General features: G+C 35.8%; 1 protein-coding gene across 6 annotated transcripts in view; it reads right to left on the bottom strand.

Annotated features, from left to right (window-relative positions):
- Positions 1 to 16,695: 16,695 nt before the first annotated feature.
- NMBR (neuromedin B receptor) overlaps positions 16,696 to 19,685 on the bottom strand; it is a 45,289-nt gene continuing 42,299 nt past the window's right edge. For all 6 annotated transcript variants that reach the window (XM_081530954.1, XM_081530952.1, XM_081530953.1 and 3 more), the window contains one exon: positions 16,696 to 17,940. In XM_081530954.1, coding sequence (XP_081387080.1) covers positions 17,539 to 17,940 — 402 coding nt within the window. In that variant the 3' untranslated portion in view covers positions 16,696 to 17,538. The remainder of the gene's footprint in view (positions 17,941 to 19,685) is intronic.

A 19,685-nucleotide genomic window follows, 5' to 3' on the forward strand; every position in this document is an offset into this window, starting at 1 on the left:
ACAAAAATAAACTCAAAATGGATTAAAGATCTAAACGTAAGACCAGAAACAATAAAACTCCTAGAGGAAAACATAGGCAAAACACTCTCCGACATAAATCACAGCAGGATCCTCCATGACCCACCTCCCAGAATATTGGAAATAAAAGCAAAAATAAACAAATGGGACCTAATTAAAATTAAAAGCTTTTGCACAACAAAGGAAACTATAAACAAGGTGAAAAGACAGCCTTCAGAATGGGAGAAAATAATAGCAAATGAAGCAACAGACAAACAATTAATATCAAAAATATACAAGCAACTTCTGCAGCTGAATTCCCGAAAAATAAACGACCCAATCAAAAAATGGGCCAAAGAACTAAACAGACATTTCTCCAAAGAAGACATACAGATGGCTAACAAACACATGAAAAGATGCTCAACATCACTCATTATTAGAGAAATGCAAATCAAAACCACAATGAGGTATCATTTCACACCAGTCAGAATGGCTGCTATCCAAAAGTCTACAAGCAATAAATGCTGGAGAGGGTGTGGAGAAAAGGGAACCCTCTTACACTGTTGGTGGGAATGCAAACTAGTACAGCCACTATGGAGAACAGTGTGGAGATTCCTTAAAAAACTGGGAATAGAACTGCCATATGACCCAGCAATCCCACTGCTGGGCATATACACCGAGGAAACCAGAATTGAAAGAGACGCGTGTACCCCAATGTTCATCGCAGCACTGTTTACAATAGCCAGGACATGGAAGCAACCTAGATGTCCATCAGCAGACGAATGGATAAGGAAGCAGTGGTACATATACACAATGGAATATTACTCAGCCATTAAAAAAAATACATTTGAATCGGTTCTACTGAGATGGATGAAACTGGAGCCCATTATACAGAGTGAAGTAAGCCAGAAAGAAAAACAACAATACAGTATACTAATGCATATATATGGAATTTGAAAGATGGTAACGATAACCCTATATGCGAGACAGAATAAGAGACGCAGATGCATGGAACAATTTTATGGACTCTGAGGGAGAAGGTGAGGGTGGGACGTTCTGGGAGAATAGCATTGAAACATGTATATTATCATATGTGAAACAGAACACCATTCCATGTTCGATGCATGTGACAAGGGCTCAGGGCCGGGGCAATGGGATGATCCAGAAGGATGGGATGGGGAGGGAGGTGGGTGGGGGGTCCAGGAAGGGGAACACATGTAAACCCATGGCTGATTCATGTCAATGTATGGCAAAAACTATTACAATATTGTAAAGTAGTTAGCCCCCAACTAAAATAAATAAATTTATTAAAAAAAAAAAAAAAAAAGACACTTACTCCTTGGAAGGAAAGTTATGACCAACCTAGATAGCATATTAAAAAGCAGAGACATTACTTTGTCAACAAAGGTCCGTCTAGTCAAGGCTATGGTTTTTCCAGTGGTCATGTATGGATGTGAGAGTTGGACTGTGAAGAAAGCTGAGCACCAAAGAATTGATGCTTTTGAACTGTAGTGTTGGAGAAGACTCTTGAGAGTCCTTTGGACTGCAAGGAGATCCAATCAATCCATCCTAAAGGAGATCAATCCTGGGTGTTCATTGGAAGGACTGATGTTGAATCTGAAACTCCAATACTTTGGCCACCTCGTGCGAAGAGTTGACTCATTGGAAAAGACCCTGATGCTGGGAAGGCTTGGGGGCAGGAGGAGAAGGGGATGACAGAGGATGAGACGGCTAGATGGCATCACCGACTCGATGGACATGGGTTTGGGTAAACTCTGGGAGTTGGTGATGGACAGGGAGGCCTGGCGTGCTGCAATTCATGAGGTCTCAAAGAGTCGGACACGACTGAGCGACTGAACTGAACTGAACTGATAGCTGATTCATGCTGAGGTTTGACAGAAAACAACAAAATTCTGTAAAGCAATTATCCTTCAATAAAAAAATAAATTAAAAAAACCACTTATGTCAATGCCTTCCAGCCAAAGACCACCAAGAATAACACTGTAGCTGAACAAATTGATTTTTTGTTTGTTGCTCTGAGGATGAAGGCACATGTGGGGACCCATGGGCTAACTCAGTAAGAGGGTGTTAGAGAAGACTTATAATAGGAATTGAGCTTGTGTTAGATGATTGGGGCAAGATTTAAGGAAACAAGACTTGACTCTGAATTGGACTCTATCAGGGATTGAGGGTAACTCTCTAACGAGCACTGTAATAAGCTAAACCCAGGCTGATACCCTAATAGTCACTGCCACATGAGACACCCAAGAAGGGCTTATCAGAGTTCTTCTCAGAGTCTTAATATGTGATTTGTGGGAAGAAATTTCTCCCATTCTTCTCATATTTTTAACCTGGCGTTGCCTGACATAACATGTGCTAAGGCTTTGAGCAAGGAGAGTAACATGCTCTTTTGTGGACAGAAACAAATGGAGACGAGAGGTTCATAGTGAATTCGCTCAGTCGTGTCCGATTCTTTGCAACCCCATGGACTGTAGCCTCCCAGGCTCCTCCATCTATGGGATTTCCAGGCAAGAGTACTGGAGTGGATTGCCATTTCCTTCTCCAGGGGACCTTCCGGACACAGGGATTGAACCCAGGTCTCCTGCCTTGTAGATGGATGCTTTTACCGTCTGAGCCACCAGGGAAGACCAAGAGAGGTTCATAAAAGCTCAAAAATATCCTTAGGCTAGGACACAATGTTGTGTAAAGTCTTAATCCACTCTTAGGTTTTCCTATCATATGAGCCAATAAATTTTTTCTTAATCTAATTTTAATTCAATCTCTGTCATTTGTAGTCAAAAGCATCTAGACTAATAAATTAATATCACTCACATAAGTAAAATTCTCCATTCAAGAATGGAAAATTCTTCTCTTAAAATTGGCATATAATCCATCAACAATTCCTTGTTTGTATACTCCCATTTATAGCATATCTTTGGTCACTTCTCCCCAATATACATTGCCACTGTGCTGATACACAGACATCAATGACAACACAGATCATTGCCATGTGTATTATTGCAGCAAGCTCCTGATTCATCTCAAAGTTTCTTTCTCTTCTCCATAAAGCAGCCAAAATAATTTTTAATAGGTAAAAATAAGTATACACTTGCCTGGTTAAAAACCTTTAAAGCTTCCAATTTCCCCTCAAATACATTCCAAAGTCTGGAGTTAGGACCATTGCCTAACTTCCAAATCTCATCTCATTTTTCCCTCCCCCTCACCCACTCTGCTTCAGCCACACTGGCCTCTTTCATGTTCATCAAATATATCCTGCTTTTTTTTTTTTCCCCTGTCATCAAGATTTTATATACACTATTTCCTTTGCCTGGAACACTCCTCTAATCACCACTGCCCACCAAACCCACTCTTAACCTCCTAGGTATCAGTCCAATCTCTTTCAAGTATGTGTAATAAAACAATATTGATAGTAAAATAATTTTGAAAGTAAGCTTACTAGGAGGTGTCTTTCCATCCTTCCTCTGAGCTTAAACATCAGAAGTCTTTTCTCATTCCTACCCACGGATTGTTATTCTCTATCTCAGCCCTCTATTTCTCTAACATCACCAGCATCACATTACAATCATATATTGATTTTTTATTTTCTTGGTTTTTATATCTTTCTCACACTTATCTCTAAGACTCAAGGATACCCAGAAGGCCCACTTTAGCTATCTGACCATCAGCATAGATATTGTTCTTGCCCATGTTTCTTGCCTAACTTTCAGGTTTCCATTTATTTGGGGAATTCTTAATATTCTTCCCCAATATTTTGCTTCTGTTTTTGTTAGCTAATGTCCATTTATGACCATTAAGATTTCTCTGACCACGTCTGCTTTGTTTACACTGTATGTGCATGCGTGCTCAGTCGTATCCGACTCTTTGCAGCCACATGGACTGTAGCCCGCCAGGCTCCTTTGCCCATAGAATTTTCCTGGCAGGAACACTGGAGTTCCTACTGCCATTTCCTACTCCAGGGGATCTTTCTGGCCCAGGGATTGAACCCTCATGTCCCAATGGTAGGCAGATTCCTTACCAGTGAGCTACTTGGGAAGCCGTTTACACTGTATACCCTACATAGATATTTGCTTAAATAAAATTTTATGGTGTTTCATGAAGGAAAAACAGGTCTAAGAATTGTTCCTATAATCCCCCCACAAAAAAATTTTGAAAAATAATCAAGTCAATACAGTTGAGGGCTAACTCTCTGAACAAGTATAGGCAAGGGGCCCATTTTAAGATTTTTTTCTCAGGCAGGCAGCAAGTGATTATGAAGCCCAGGAGACCAATGTTTCTCCACATGATTGGGACTCCAATCATCTGGAGATTCTGAGATTAAAATCAACATCATCAAATATAAGTAGACTACTGTGCAGAGTAATAATCGGTTTATGAGAGCTTCATTTAAATTACACAATCTTCGCACGCCTTCTTTACTCTTTTGGTCTGCTGAGTAGTTATCATAATAAAATGCAAAAACATTGTCTTGGGAAACAATCTTGAGGTGGCCCCCCAAAATTGTTTCTTCTCCAAGACAAAAGAAAAGTAAGGGTAAACTACTGACAAAACTATTCTGACACTGAAGTTGTATACTGCTACACTTTACCAAGAAGGCTGTTTTTCATGGAGATTTTCAAGATGAGATACAACGGTTCTCTTACAAGTGGTTTTGATGTCAGCTTACAGTAGATAAAGCTTTGGCACGGATTAAGATTCCTTGATCTATAGTTGTTCAGAAGTTAATGCAATAAATCTATAAGAAACCACCATATTTGAAACTGCTTATCATATCTACAGTTTAAATGCCATTTTTCCATGCAAAAATTAGAGATAGGAACAGGATCAGAACCTACATTGGACCAGCACAATACAGTACCTTGTTATCCTAATATGTTAGATTTCACATTTTCCCCAAGGTTATTTTCCCCCTACTAGTATTTTACCAATGTAAAATACATCATGGGCAACTTTATTTTCATTTTTGTTACTAACCAGAGATTGAAAAAAAAGGCCAGTCATGTTTATCTACACCTATGTTTTCAATTAAAATATAGTAAGTCAATGAAACAGTCTCTCTCAATCGAGAAAACCTCTGACACCCAGCTGGAGAAAAAAAAAAAAGACAGCTATAATTTTAGCCTTTCTCAGTGCTGTTACTCCATTATATCCCAGCCTTTTAGGCAACTTGATCCCAATGGATAAGAGAATCAAATTTGGAGTAGCAAGGAGGAGGTAAATCATATAAAGTATAGAATTTACAGCACTCAGGAGTTCAGAATTTTCAATAAAAGAACTGTTGGGTTGGTCAAAAATTCATTCAAGTTTTTCCTCACCATCTTATGGGAAACGAACGAACTTTTTGGCCAACCCAATTGCTTAGAAACGCAGACACAATAGCAATGACCCACAGCTGACCCAGAGTCTCTGGCCATTTTATTCTAATCAGTCAATTAAATCTAACCATAATCATTTAAATTGGAAAATATTTGACAAATATTTTGTAAAGTTTACACATCTTAGAAGACTAATTTATCTGCACTCAGATGAAGTGTTAGACACTCAGTGGTGTCTGACTTCTTCGCAACCCCATGGACTCTAGCCCACCAGGTTCCTCTGTCCATGGAATTCTCCAGGCAAGAATACTGGAGTGGGTAGCCATTCCCTTCTCCAGGGGATCTTCCCAACCCAGGGGTCAAACCGGGTCTCCTGCATTGGCAGGCGGATTCTTTACAATCTGAGCCACTAGGGAAACCCAATTTATCTGCTCTGCTTATAGTATTAAGCATACTATCAAAGATAATATTATGCAGTGACTCTCAATTTTCTCACTTAGTGGAACTTTCAAATAGAACAGAACGCAGTCATGTTTTAGTTATAAGTCCCTAAAAAGGGAAAGAAGTTTTCATGCAGTAGTAATGGAAGTCAGTGGATTTCCTCTAAGCTATAGTGGATATGGTCCCACAACACAAAGTGGCTGCTTTAATGGCAAGAATCCTCAGGGTATCCAAAAGTTGTTTCCTGAAGACAAACTGTGATGAGCCTTCTTCTCACTTCAAACTATCAAACATTTAAGAATAAGGCAAGTCTAAAGGCATGAGCATCTCATGTGGCTTGCAGAAAAATGGGTTCAATTATGCTTTATGCCCTTTTCATTTTCCCTGAAAGATATCATCCAAATGACATTTTGTCAGGCACTCCAAGCTTTGCCTGGCATGAGAAAAGCCATGTTTATGGCTGCATAACAGTGCAGAAGATAGAGTCAGAGTATAACATTATGATGATCCCAACTGTTTTCCAATTCCTGTTTAAAAGAAGGGTTTCCATTTAGTTTGGTTAGAAAGAGAACTACAGGATAATCCCTGGAGGCCTTCCCTGCCCAGCGCAATTTAATCCTTAATTTTTTACTTGGTGAGCACCAACAACATTAAACTGTATTCCAGGAACTGTTTCAAGCCCTGAAGGCAAGGTACACATCAACACAGACAAGTGCCTGCTCTTACGGGACTTTTATTTAAGATAAAGGGAAAAGACCATACAAGTGAGTAAAGAAAGAAACAAAATAGATGCCATAGGAAAATAAATAAGGACAAGGCAGTGGAATGGAAGAGAGGCCTATATAGATTGTTTGATGACTGACAACCTCTCTGACAAGTCAGCCATGTGAATATCTGTGAAAAGAGACTCCTAGACACAAGGCACAAGTTCAAAGGCAGTGAAGTGGGAAGCTGTCTGTGTGCTCCTAGAGGAACAAAACAGAGGGCCAGTGAGACTGACATTCAGTGAGCTAAGTGAGAAGTGATTGTGAAATGGTATTCAGGAGCTAGATTACATGAGCTAAGCAAGTAGTTTTTATTTTACTCTAAGGGTATTGGGAAACAAACATGTGGCATGATATAATTTAAGTTAATCATGATTTCTGTTTACAGTGTGGAGAATGGATTTAATTTGAACTATAGTGAAAACAGGGAGATTAGTTAAGCATTTACTGCATTAATCTAGGCAAGGGGGGGATGGTTAGCTTAGAACATGTGGAAACAGTTAAAATGGAGACACAGTGAAAGACTTAAGATATATTTTGAAAGTATAATCAATAGGGTTTGCTGATGGAGTGGAGGTAGAGAAGCAGAGAAAGAATTAAGTATGGCACCCCAAGGTTTATTACCCTTCAGTGAAGGGTAGAAGGCATGACATTTGCCAAAATGTGGAAGTAAGTGGGATCAAGTTTGGGAATGATGAGTTAGCTGCAGACACATAAATTTTCAGTTAACTTTGAAAGATCCATGCAGACACTGTGGTTTGCAGGTCTTGACCAGAGTCGCTGCCCTCGGCAAGGCCCATCCAGCACCTATGTCACTTGCTCTGGAGCATATCTGTCTCAGAGGTAAAACTTGAAAATTAGTCTTACCAAAATCCCTTCCCTTTTCTTCTCTTTTATTTTCTCAGCCTTTGTGGAACTCTTCCTTTTATTACTCCCAAAGAAACAAACTGTTCAGATCAGGACTCTATAAGCTTTGGGACTTCAAATGATTCTGTATTTGATCTTTAACATACCCATTCTACCAAAAGAATTTATTCCTATCTCTGCTCTCTAACTAATGATTGATGGTGAGTCCCCATCAATCAGAATCCCCTTACCACACCAATTGCTCAAAGCCCCTTCCAAATCAAGACCTTACCCGCTGCATCTCTAGTTTAGTGGGCCAATTCAACTGAAGTCTTAGGTTCCTCTTCAGAGTCTTCACTACAGAGTAATAGGCAATATCCCTTTGATTTGTTTCACAAGTTGTGGAGCATCCTATGAAATGATTTGACTGCAACATTCAAGGGCAGCTTTTAAAGTTTTTTGGAACCTTCATAAAAGAAATGTATTAAGGGTAGCTAAATAATCCATATCAACACAAGAGAATGCTCTCTGAAATACATAAAAGCTATCATAAAACATTTTGACTCTTCCTCTGATACCTAGTAAAATAAACTCCCATTAGTTGTACTTCTGATTTTTGTCTATGAATATTTTTAGCTAAAAAAAAGTCAATACTGCCTTTCCATAAGAAATTATATATAAGAAGGCAAAGCTTTTTCTTTACTTGCTCTGTTATTGTCAGCCACATCCTACACATAATAAACAGATCCACAGAGGCATTCACTGAATATTTGCAGTGGTTATTATTATTGCTAAGAGCTCAGGACAAAATTCTCATTTGTTAGGTAAATAAACTATTAAAGCATAATTTTTCTTTCATCATGATTAAAAAGTAGGCAGAAACATCAAGAAAAATATTGATTTCATATACATTGAGGTAACCAACTCAACTTAAGAAAAGCATAGGAAACTTATACTAATGAAATAATTTATTAGTTAACCTAGCCACTAAGATCTACTATGAGAGTTTAAGCTGTAACAACACTAAAATCTTGCAATAAGATGAAAGATTGACATGATCATATTTATAACTCACCTAAACACCAACTAATAAGAAACAGTAAGTGATTGTATGGATGTTTTATTTTCCATTCAGATGTTTGGCACTCTGTTGAAATACCATTGGTTTATATGTTTCTAATGAGAAAAATACTATCTAACCATAAAATACATGTACAGAAAGGAATGAAAAATACCCTTTAAAGATTAATCAAGTGCAATAATTTTTGCTTCAAGATTCCAGACCCATCTTTCACTTTGCAATGCGTTACCTTATGAAAATTTGAGTTAAGACACTCATTTGTCACCACTTTTTCAGTCTATTAGGAGAGGTTGAGATACTGATGTGCATTAAATCTTATAATACAGTTCTGAAGAATATGTGCCAAGAAATACTTTCTCTAACAATAGTTTTAATCATTACAGAAGACAGTTAATGCAAGAGAAAGCCATGAGGGTAATTCACATGCTTACCAAATATCATGATGCATCAACCAATTAATCTGTTAAAGCAAAAGAGGCTTCTCAATCTTGAACTTTGAAGCAAAAACTCTCAGCAAGCATTCTGAGAGGACAAAACTTATCTCCTTTATTAGCATATACAGTTGAAATTAAACCTAAGCGTTTTTTCAGTCAAAGTATTTGTGTCTGAAATATCAACTTCACCTTTCATCTCTCTGTAACCCTTATGGGTTACAAGTTTCTGACACATGATCTCCTCTGCTTTGTAAGCAACTACAAATTTTTATCTTTTTTGTGTGCTTTCTCTTAGAAAACATCCCCCACAAATGAGCTTTATGAACCAATGCTATTACAAGAAAAAAATGAGGGGTGGGTGGGAGGGAGGCTCAAGAGGGAGAGGATATATATATATATATATATATATATATATACACACACTTATGGCTGATTCATGTTGTTGTACAGCAGAAATCAACCCAATATTGTAAAGCAATTATCCTCCAGTTAAAATTTTTAAAAAATGAGTTTATTCATGCATTAATTTATTTACTAAGTCGAAGAACAAAATGTAATCACACATACTTAAAGAGATACAATAATTGCAATTAATGACCTCTGATTAGTCTCTCAGTGAAAATTCAGTCACTAAAAAGAACAAGGTTCAAAATAAGTCCAAGATTATTTATTCAATTGTGTCATAGATTCTGAGATAGAAAAAAACATGAGTTAAAGGTGATTCTAATTCAACTTAAATTAAATTTATTATTCCTTTAAAATAACAGTGAGCAGTCATACTAATATGTCAAATGGAACTATCAATTCCCCAATTCTGCACATTCCCACAATCTGTACGTTGCCAAATCATAAACTGAAATTTAAAGAGGACTATCTCTTATCATGACATCTAATTCTTTAAGGTTTCAAATAGTAGAAAGAATATCAACTAATAGTAACGATAAACATTATAAAATTAAATGTTTAAAATTCTAACAAAAATATCGGTTTTTTATTTATTCTATTATTTTCTCTAATGAATACTTCAAGTTGGCATTCATCTACCTCCATGAGTATGAAAAACGTAACACAGGGGAAAAAGCTCCCTTCTTTGAGCCAAAAGCTCAAAATTAGGAAAATAGTCCTATACACACCTTAGCAATCTAAAGAGCAGATTCTGATGGAAACAATCACACCAACACCCTAAGTAATTCTGGGTTAGGATGGTATGTCATTAAATTGAAAGAGATACAATTTTGTAAACTTCAAAAACTTCATTGTTTTCTAACAAAAGAAGAATATTCTTTATATTCAAAGCAGAGAAAGAGGTGAAACTTGAGAGGACAGTGAAATGGGCTCCTCTTTTGTGACTTTATCGCCAATTTGATATTTTGAAATCATGTAAAGAAGAAATAAAATGTTCTTCAAAAATATTTAGTTTTAACTGAAAATTCTCCAAGTCAGGCTTCAGCAATACGTGAACCTTGAACTTCCAGATGTTCAAGCTGCTTTTAGAAAAGGCAGAGGAGTCAGAGATCAAATTGCCAACATCCGCTGGATCATCAAAAAAGCAAGAGAGTTCCAGAAAAACATCTATTTCTGCTTTATTGACTATGCCAAAGCCTTTGACTGTGTGGATCACAATAAACTATGGAAAATTCTGAAAGAGATGGGAATACCAGACCATCTGACCTGTCTCTTGAGAAACCTGTATGCAGGTCAGGAAGCAACAGTTAGAACTGGACATGGAACAACAGACTGGTGCCAAATAGGAAAAGGAGTACATCAAGGCTGTATATTGTCACCCTGCTTATTTAACTTCTATGCAGAGTACATCATGAGAAATGCTGGGCTGGAAGAAACACAAGCTGGAATCAAGATTTCCGGGAGAAATATCAATAACCTCAGATATGCAGATGACACCACCCTTATGGCAGAAAGTGAAGAAGAACTAAGGAGCCTCTTGATGAAAGTGAAAGAGGAGAGTGAAAAAGTTGGCTTAAAGCTCAACGTTCAGAAAACTAAGATCATGGCATCTGGTCCCATCACTTCATGGGGAAAAGATGGGGAAACAGTGGAAACAGTGTCAGACTTTATTTTTTTGGGCTCCAAAATCACTGCTGATGGTGATTGCAGCCATGAAATTAAAAGACACTTACTCCTTGGAAGGAAAGTTATGACCAACCTAGACAGCATATTAAAAAGCAGAGACATTACTTTGCCAACAAAGTTCCTCTAGTCAAGGCTATGGTTTTTCCAGTGGTCATGTACGGATGTGAGAGTTGGACGGTGAAGGAAGCTGAGCACGGAAGAATTGATGCTTTTGAACTGTGGTGTTGGAGAAGGCTCTTGAGAGTCCCTTGGACTGCAAGGAGATCCAACCAGTCCATCCTAAAAGAGATCAGTCCTAGGTATTCATTGGAAGGACTGATGTTGAAGCTGAAACTCCAATGCTTTGGCCACCTCATGAGAAGAGTCGACTCATTGGAAAAGACCCTGATGCTGGGAAGGCTTGGGGGCAGGAGGAGAAGGGGATGACAGAGGATGAGATGGTTGGATGGCATCACCGACTTGATGGACAGGGTTTGGGTAAACTCTGGGAGTTGGTGATGGACAGGGAGGCCTGGCGTGCTGTGATTAATGGGGTGCAAAGAGTCGGACATGACCGAGAGACTGAAATGAACTGAACTATGCAATTACCTTAATGGAAAACTATATATACTGTGATAATTCAATTTTGAATGATTTAAGGAACTATTAATAAAGAAAAGGATATAGTTATTAGATAACTTCAAGAGAAATGTCTCTACTTGACAACCAAAACGGTGTTTTAAGATTGCAGAACTCAATTCCAGAACTTAGTGATTTTTGTCTCCAGATATGTAACTTTCCATTTATTAAGTAATATTTTATTATTAATTAAAAAGAAGTCAATATGTACTCCAAATCTGAGGTCAATATATAATGAAGAACTAAAAGCGTTAAGGGCTTCCCAGTTGTCACAGTGGTAATGAATCTGCCTGCCAATGCAGGAGACGCAGGAAATGTGGGTTCGATCCCTGAATCTGGAAGATCCGCTGGATGAAGAAATGGCAACCTGCTCCCGTATTCTTGCCTGGAAAATTCCATGGACAGCCTGACGGGCTATAGTCCATGAGGCTGCAAAGAGTTGGACAAAACTGAGTATACACGCACAGGCAAAAAGCATTAAAAGTGTTCAAACATTTATCTATATTTTCTATGTCTTGATTTCATTCACTAATAATAAATTCTCCTAAAGAAAATGTATTCTCCTGTCCTGTGCAGTGAGGTATGCCAAGTTATTTTCTTTAAACAATGATATGTTTCATTAATATGCTTCTTGGCAAACTGCCTGGAGAGGAGAAACAAGTTCTAATTTTTAAATACTCTAAACAGTTAATTATAGTTTAGGCTGAAATATAAAGTGAATGCAGGCAGACCAAGTACTCCTGAAATTCAGCATGCACTTTTATATGGTCCTTATTAATTCCAAGAGATTTATTTGATTGACCATGTAAGCAGAAACAATGCAGTTCTTGGCAACTTGCTATTTGGATAAATTTAACCTTTTAAAATAAGTTAGAAATCTACACTAAATTCAATTCCCCATTGAACTTTATTAACTGTCTGCAAGATACCAAATAATTGTTTGACCAAACTCTTCCTGCTTTGCCAGAGAGAAGATTGAAAACCATAAACTCAGGTGAATGAGTAAGACTAATGGAGACAAAGTCATATTAAAATGACTTGTGGGTTTTTCCCTCCTAATTTGGGACTCTTATAAGACCATATTTTTTTTTTACACATGCACATAAATAAACATGCAAAATGGTTTTTAAAAAATGGATCATACTGATGAGGACTCACATTTCTTGGTTTGAAGAATGCGGTGGAATATCAACACTTAAAACAAATGGATACATTTCTAAAATTCATAAGAAAATTAGAAATTTTAAGCATAGACTCGTGTCTACCAATTAAAGTTTTGCAGCATATGCAAACAACAATTTAACATTTCAGTGCTTGATTCTCAGATTTGATTATCTACAATGCCAAAATATCGCAAATGATTGAAGGTTTTCCATTTCAAATTATTCTGTTGAGTACCACTAAATATTTTGTAAAATGCTTTTTAGGTTCCTAAGTGGGTTACATTTATATTATTCTTCTACTATGTGGAATAATAGATAATTATTATCTGTTTCTTGCTCAAGGGAAGAATTCATCCCCAGAAATAAAATCTTGGTTAAATTTTGCTGTACACAATTTCAAATACAAATTATCCACCACAGATTAAGACATGTCTCTTTGTATAAAAAAATTTCCTGCTTGAAATTTTGGTGAGACACAACATATGGAAAAAATATAGCTCTTAAAATAACTTGGTAAAATAATTTAGAAAATGAAATGGTGTGAAATGCTGTAACCACAGTATATAAGTAACATTTCCTCCAATAACCATTAAAGACACAGTTATAACCAGACTTCCCTTAGCACTCATATTTTATTCTTTTATAATATTACAAAAATGGTTTTCTGCACTAAAACTGTGCACACCTTTCTCACACTTATTTGCTCACACCTTGCTCCTTGTACAAAAAAGTCTAAGGAAAACAAGCACACATGTTAATTTATTTGAAGTTGAAATACACATTCTTATCCTATTTTAAGAGAAATCTGATGGTTGAAATATTTCATTTCTCAGAAACTTAATGGAAATAGTTCCTGACTGTGCAATGAAGACAGTAACAAAATATTATTAAGTGGAAATTTTACTTGTTCTAAATCCACTATTTGACACCTCTATAGAATCATAAACATTTAAGATATGTTCTAACAAGCAAATAGTCCAATAAAATACATGTTTCAGTGTCAAAAGATGTTCTGTTAATTTTTATTATTTCTCATCTCCTTTTTTTTATATAATATGCACAAAATAGAGAAAGAAACTTAGGGAGAGAAATTACAATCCCACATTTTTATATATGAAATTTATTTCTGTAAAAGTATTCTCACGGAAACCAGAATTTAAGCTTTTATCGTTACCCTATAATGACAAAGATAAACTCAGAGAACTACTTTTTTGTGTCCTTTATTGACAGAGAAGCTCTACATTCTAGGGAGGAAAATTTTCATGATTCTTTCTATCTTCCAATGAATTATCCAGTTTCCTGGCAGTATTGATGATAGATAAATTATATGAATTTAAAGTCAGATAGATAAGAGTTCAATAACAATCTCTTTGCTCCTTTAATTATCTGCTTATTAATCCTCAGTTTTCTCACCCATAGAATGGGAATCAGAATAATGCTTTCCTTATGAGCTGACAGGAGGCTTTCCTGTAAAGGATATAATACAAGCCCAGCCACATAGTAAATGTTTAATACATTTTATTATTATTTCACTATATGAGGAAAGATGACTTTAAAACTGATGATAAAAATATTTCTTGAACACTTACTGTTAAAATTAGAGTTTCAACTTTGCTCTTGATCAGGTTGTATCTATATTTCACTAAGGTGCAGTTATTTTGCATATATTTTGGCACCATGTGAATATTTTACATGCACTATCTACCTTGACCATTGCAACACTGTAAATTCATTTTACAGACAAAATAATTAAGGGGAAGCACTCTCTAGTTCCAAGAATTTTAAAGATACTATATTTTTAAATTTCTTTTGAGCTACTCTAGGTTTAAAGAGGAGATTCAGAGAAGACATAGCCTATACCTACTTTAAAAATAATGTAGAGAAATTTGAGAGAAATTCCCTTCATTATGGAGATATTACCACATTAGACACAGCTTTTTTCCTAATATTTGCTTGAATTACAGTACTACTAGATGAAATTATATAAATCAATAAATTGATTATATCTTTAAAGATCTATGTTACCCTACATTTTTAACAGATTTGGAATTTGGCATTTTTGTTATACTTCTGGCTAATAAGCATAACCAGTTAAATTTACTTCTGTTGTATTATTTCATAGATAAATTTGAAGCTTATTTCCTTTAACTTCATTACTTAATAATAATAACAATAAAAATTTTAAATTCCCAGAAATAAATAGAAATATTTCAAAATGTAAGCAAAATAACTGCACATTAGCTAAATATAGATACAACCTGATCAAGAGAAAAGTTGAAACTCTAATTTTAAAATGAAGAAATATCATGTGTGTCAGTATATGTATGTGTGTGTAAGACATGAAGTTTTGTTTGACTTGAAAAATAAATAATAAAAGTAAATATTAAATATTTACTTCTCATGCTATATATAGCATGATCATACACCACAGATTATATACTACTATTGTAACTTTCAGGTGATTATATACTACTACTTTAACTTTCTTTCCAAAGAAAGGAAATATTTGAGAAAATGATGCAATTTTTGAGACTTTTTGAAAATGAGAAGTCATAACAGTTTAGTGACTGAATTAAAATTATAACCCAATAGTAGAATGCATGTCAAGTTCACAAAAGAGTTTGTACAGATAATCCTCAACCTGCTTAATTCATGAAGAGAGTTCCAAGTATTGAACATGTTTCCTAAAAGCAGGGTTCAACATTAACAACAATCTGAGTTGCAATATTAATATAAATAGAAACCAGAGAGAAAATTCTAAAATGTAGTCAAAAGTTTGATAATATTGATAATATTATGTAATCAAATATGTGGCTATTATTAAAATTCTTTTTTTAAAAACAAGGAAAATTGAAACTTGTGGTGTGGTACCATTATTTCCCCATTGGTAGTATTACAGAAAAACATTTTTAACAAAATATTTTAAAATTTTTCAATAAAATAAAAATTTTCTAAAATATTTTATGAATAGATATTTTTCATTCTTGGAAAATACATCAGATATCAGATTATTTAACAATGTTGTCCTTTAAATTATTAGATCATTATAGTTAAGATGTATGTCCCTTTAGTTTACAGCATATATGAAATTACATATACAATGTATTGTATATGTATTCATATACATAGTAATATAGTATGTGTGTTTTTAGTCACTCACTCGTGTCCAACTCTTTGTGGCCCCATGGACTGTAGCCTGCCAGGCTCCTCTGCCTATGGAATTTTCCAGGCAATATACTGTAGTGGGGTGTCATTTCTTACTCCAGGGGATCTTCCTGACCCAAGGATTGAACCCACATCTCTTGCATCTCCTTGCACTTCTTGCACTGGCAGGAGGATTCTTTACCACTACTGCCACCTGGGAAGCCCAGTAATATACGATATATTTATTATATAGTGAATATACTATATGTATATATACACATGATGCTAAAGTCACATATGCACCTTTTAACTATAAGGTCTTGAAAGTTTAGAGTTTAAAAGAATAATATTATGTAATATGATGTGCATATATATTGTAATCTTTCATACATACCTATTTCTACCCTCATCTTATTATTAGCAAGAAGAATGGTTACTGATTGACCAAAGACTCTCACCCTGAGACCCTTGGTTCTTTAGATTTTAATGGATGATACTTGAAAGATTTATAAAATACCTAGAGTCAATATAAAATTTATCTGTGATACTTTACATTTTTCTGATGAGTGACTCTCCAACTTCCCTAAAGGTTAAGAGCAACTATTTGAGATACAAGAAAGCCAATAGAGAAAAGAGAAAGAAAGAGAGAGATGGTGGAATAGTGAGTATGTATGTCATGGTATGGTTTTAAATCCTACCTCTCCCACATGGCTGTGGAATCCACTTTAAGTTTCTTTTTTGAAATTTTAAGCCAGAATTATTGAGATAATTATGATACTGTTGCAGAATAAACTGTCCAAGTAGATTATATACACACTCATCTGGTAGCTATTGCAAGAAAGGATGGTTGAATTCACCAGAGTAAATGATTGAACTCACCAGAATTATATCTCATCACAGCTACACAGAATCACCCAAATATCCAAACATTAAGCAATGTACAGTAAGATGGACATGCCAAGTTCTGAGTTATAATTTTACAATTTGGAACATATGATGCCTATTTTACATTCAAATCATATTCAGATGATATCTATTTCACTATAATACAAATGTCTTCATACCTTTTAATCACATGCTTGGAAGTTACAGATGTAAATTATTTCTATAAATTATGATTAATTGCACAAAGATTTGTTCCACCTTTTGAATTTTCTATTAATTTGCTCAAACAATGGAAATACATACATGCACTAGTTATGAATAAAATTCACCAGGAAAAAAATGACCTGTATTTCAAATATTTGGAGCTTGAATATTACACTCATCAGATCACTGAGTCAAAAAGAAATTTATTTCATGCTCCCAAATAAAATAAATTTAAGATAAATGCCCTAGAGTTGGCTCTAGGAACAACTTCAATCTTGAAGTAATATTGACTTACACAAATATAGAGTTGTTTTTTGAATCACTTTTAATGTGAGGAATACATACATTCATAATGTCACTTAAAGTCTTGTTCAGAGAAAAATGGTAACAATGTTTGTTTTGCCTTTTCTGAGTCAACTGTGAAATCATTTAATGAATTAGCTGAGATTTAGTAAGAAAAATAATTGCTCAGTTCTGTTCTACTCAACAGAAATACAAGAGTACCTTCTTTTCAGGTAGTGAGTTGAATGGACAAAATCACAGTGCCATTTCCTGCTTCACACTGTGCCCATTTAGTAATACAGAATTGGTCACCACATTCTTAGCATTGTTTTTCAGTGAAGTCATGCGCACTGCAGAGGAGCTGAGTAGGTAGCTAGTGGATCTCTCTCCATAGGACTTCCTTCCACAACAGAGCTGACTGTTGAAATGTCTCCTGAAGCTTTCACTGAGCAGATAAAGAGCAAATGGATTGACACAGGAATTGCAAAAGCTCAGAACCCGGGCGACCAAGGTGACAATCATGTGGCCTAGAGATGGGTCAATCTTGTTATAGTTGAAAGACCGGTACATGTAAAGGATGTGATTTGGAAACCAACAGAAGATGAAGCAGCCCACAAAGACCAGCACGATCTTGGCCAGGCGTTTCCGTGTTTCCATCTGCAAACATAAGGAAACAGTCCCTCTGATTAAAATGAAAATGGAGGCAGCCGCATTCTAAAACACACTGTGATTCGAAAGATGTAAAACTCAGCATAGCATGCAAATGCATCCAAAAGCACAAAAACGATTTTCCTTGCCAATATAATGACTTTAACAATTTGATGTAGCCTATTTTGGTCATTACACTATTTTCACTTTAAAATGTTTGACAGTTCATAAAAGGCTATGTTCATGTTAAAACCGTGATCTTAAAAATTTATTATTTTTAACTTTTCCTTTTGCTTAAAGCCTTATCATGATCACTATAAACATAAATCATTTCTATTTTTATTAAACTCATTGAATTAAAAAAACCACAGAATAAATTCAAGCTTAAAAAATTTTAAATCAGAGTATTTTAAATAAGAAAAGTTGATCTATTGAAATAGGGCATGACTTTTTAAAAATCCTGTCCACACACACACACAGAAAAAAAAACTAGAAATTTAATTTAAACTCCAGCCTCTCATAAATCACACGCATCTGACGTAATTGTCATTTCTATAAATATTATTATTGTGTTAGACTATGTACCCTTAAAATAAAAACATTTTCTTTTCATAAAATTCACCTAGCATGTTTAATGTTTTATAGGAAGGTCTTCAGGAATGTGATAAATAGACAAAATTCAAATATGAGACAGTAAGCTTTTTAAATCTAAAAATCATTTTCTAACATCTAGAGCCCCAAGTTTAGCTCACATTTATCTAATTTGTTTGAATATTTAAATAAGGCAACATGAAAGTGAAGATATAATTTACCAAGATATTTAGAGTAGACAAGATATTTTCTGAGCTAAAACTATTGGTAATTGACTAGAACATGCCAGAGAAGTCTGCAAAGGTTTTAGGATTAAAGCAGATCTGACACTGGGGAGTAAGTAGTGGTGACTGATAAACAGAAGTGTGAGTGAGAAGGAGTCTAGATCAGGAAGCAGAATGTGGCGCTCTGGATGTAGTCCAGTAGCATCAATTAGACAACTTGGATGAACTAGGGAAGTGGATGTGAAGCTTACATTACTAAGCATGGGCCTCCATAGCAGGTTGAGCCTAGGTGCCAGAATTTCACTTCAGTATACCTTTATTTGCTATTTATGTATTGGAAAAGCTATAAAGTTGAATTAGACCAAGTCTGACATCGGCACCAGCCTGCCCTCTGCTCCCGTTCACTCTTGTTTTGCTGCCCTCTCTGCCCAGTCTCCCGCTTCGGTATCTAACCAAACCTCACCCCCAGCCCCCGGGTAGTGTCCTAGTCCTTTCCTGATGTAACCTTCCCCCAGACTTTCTGTCACCCCTTGTGGGCTAATGGGAGAAGAAACAATTGAATAAATGTGTGCTCAAAATGTGACTCAGATGGTAAAGAATCTGCCTGCAATGCAGAAGACCTGGGTTTGATCCCTGTGTCGGGAAGATCCCCTGGAGAAGTGACTTCGCACACACACATACTTAAAATGTGAAATTTTTTTCTGGTTTGTTATGTGTTTCTTTGCATAAACATTTGCATGTAAAGAAAAGCCACCAGAGCCATTCTAACAGGCATGTTCAGGTGTCAGATAAATTGGACCTCAGGGGACTTTTAGAGCTAAGACATGGCCACAAAATAGAGATCCCTGTCTCCCACATCCCTTCTGGTTCAGGCTGCTACATGTCCCAGTGTCCTCTTACTGTTCTAATCACTCCTGGTATTGAAAGCCCATGAACTAG

Source organism: Giraffa tippelskirchi, chromosome 9 (assembly GCF_054371585.1).
Source record: "Giraffa tippelskirchi isolate mGirTip1 chromosome 9, T2T-mGirTip1v1.2.pri, whole genome shotgun sequence".
NCBI classification, from domain to species: domain Eukaryota; kingdom Metazoa; phylum Chordata; class Mammalia; order Artiodactyla; family Giraffidae; genus Giraffa; species Giraffa tippelskirchi.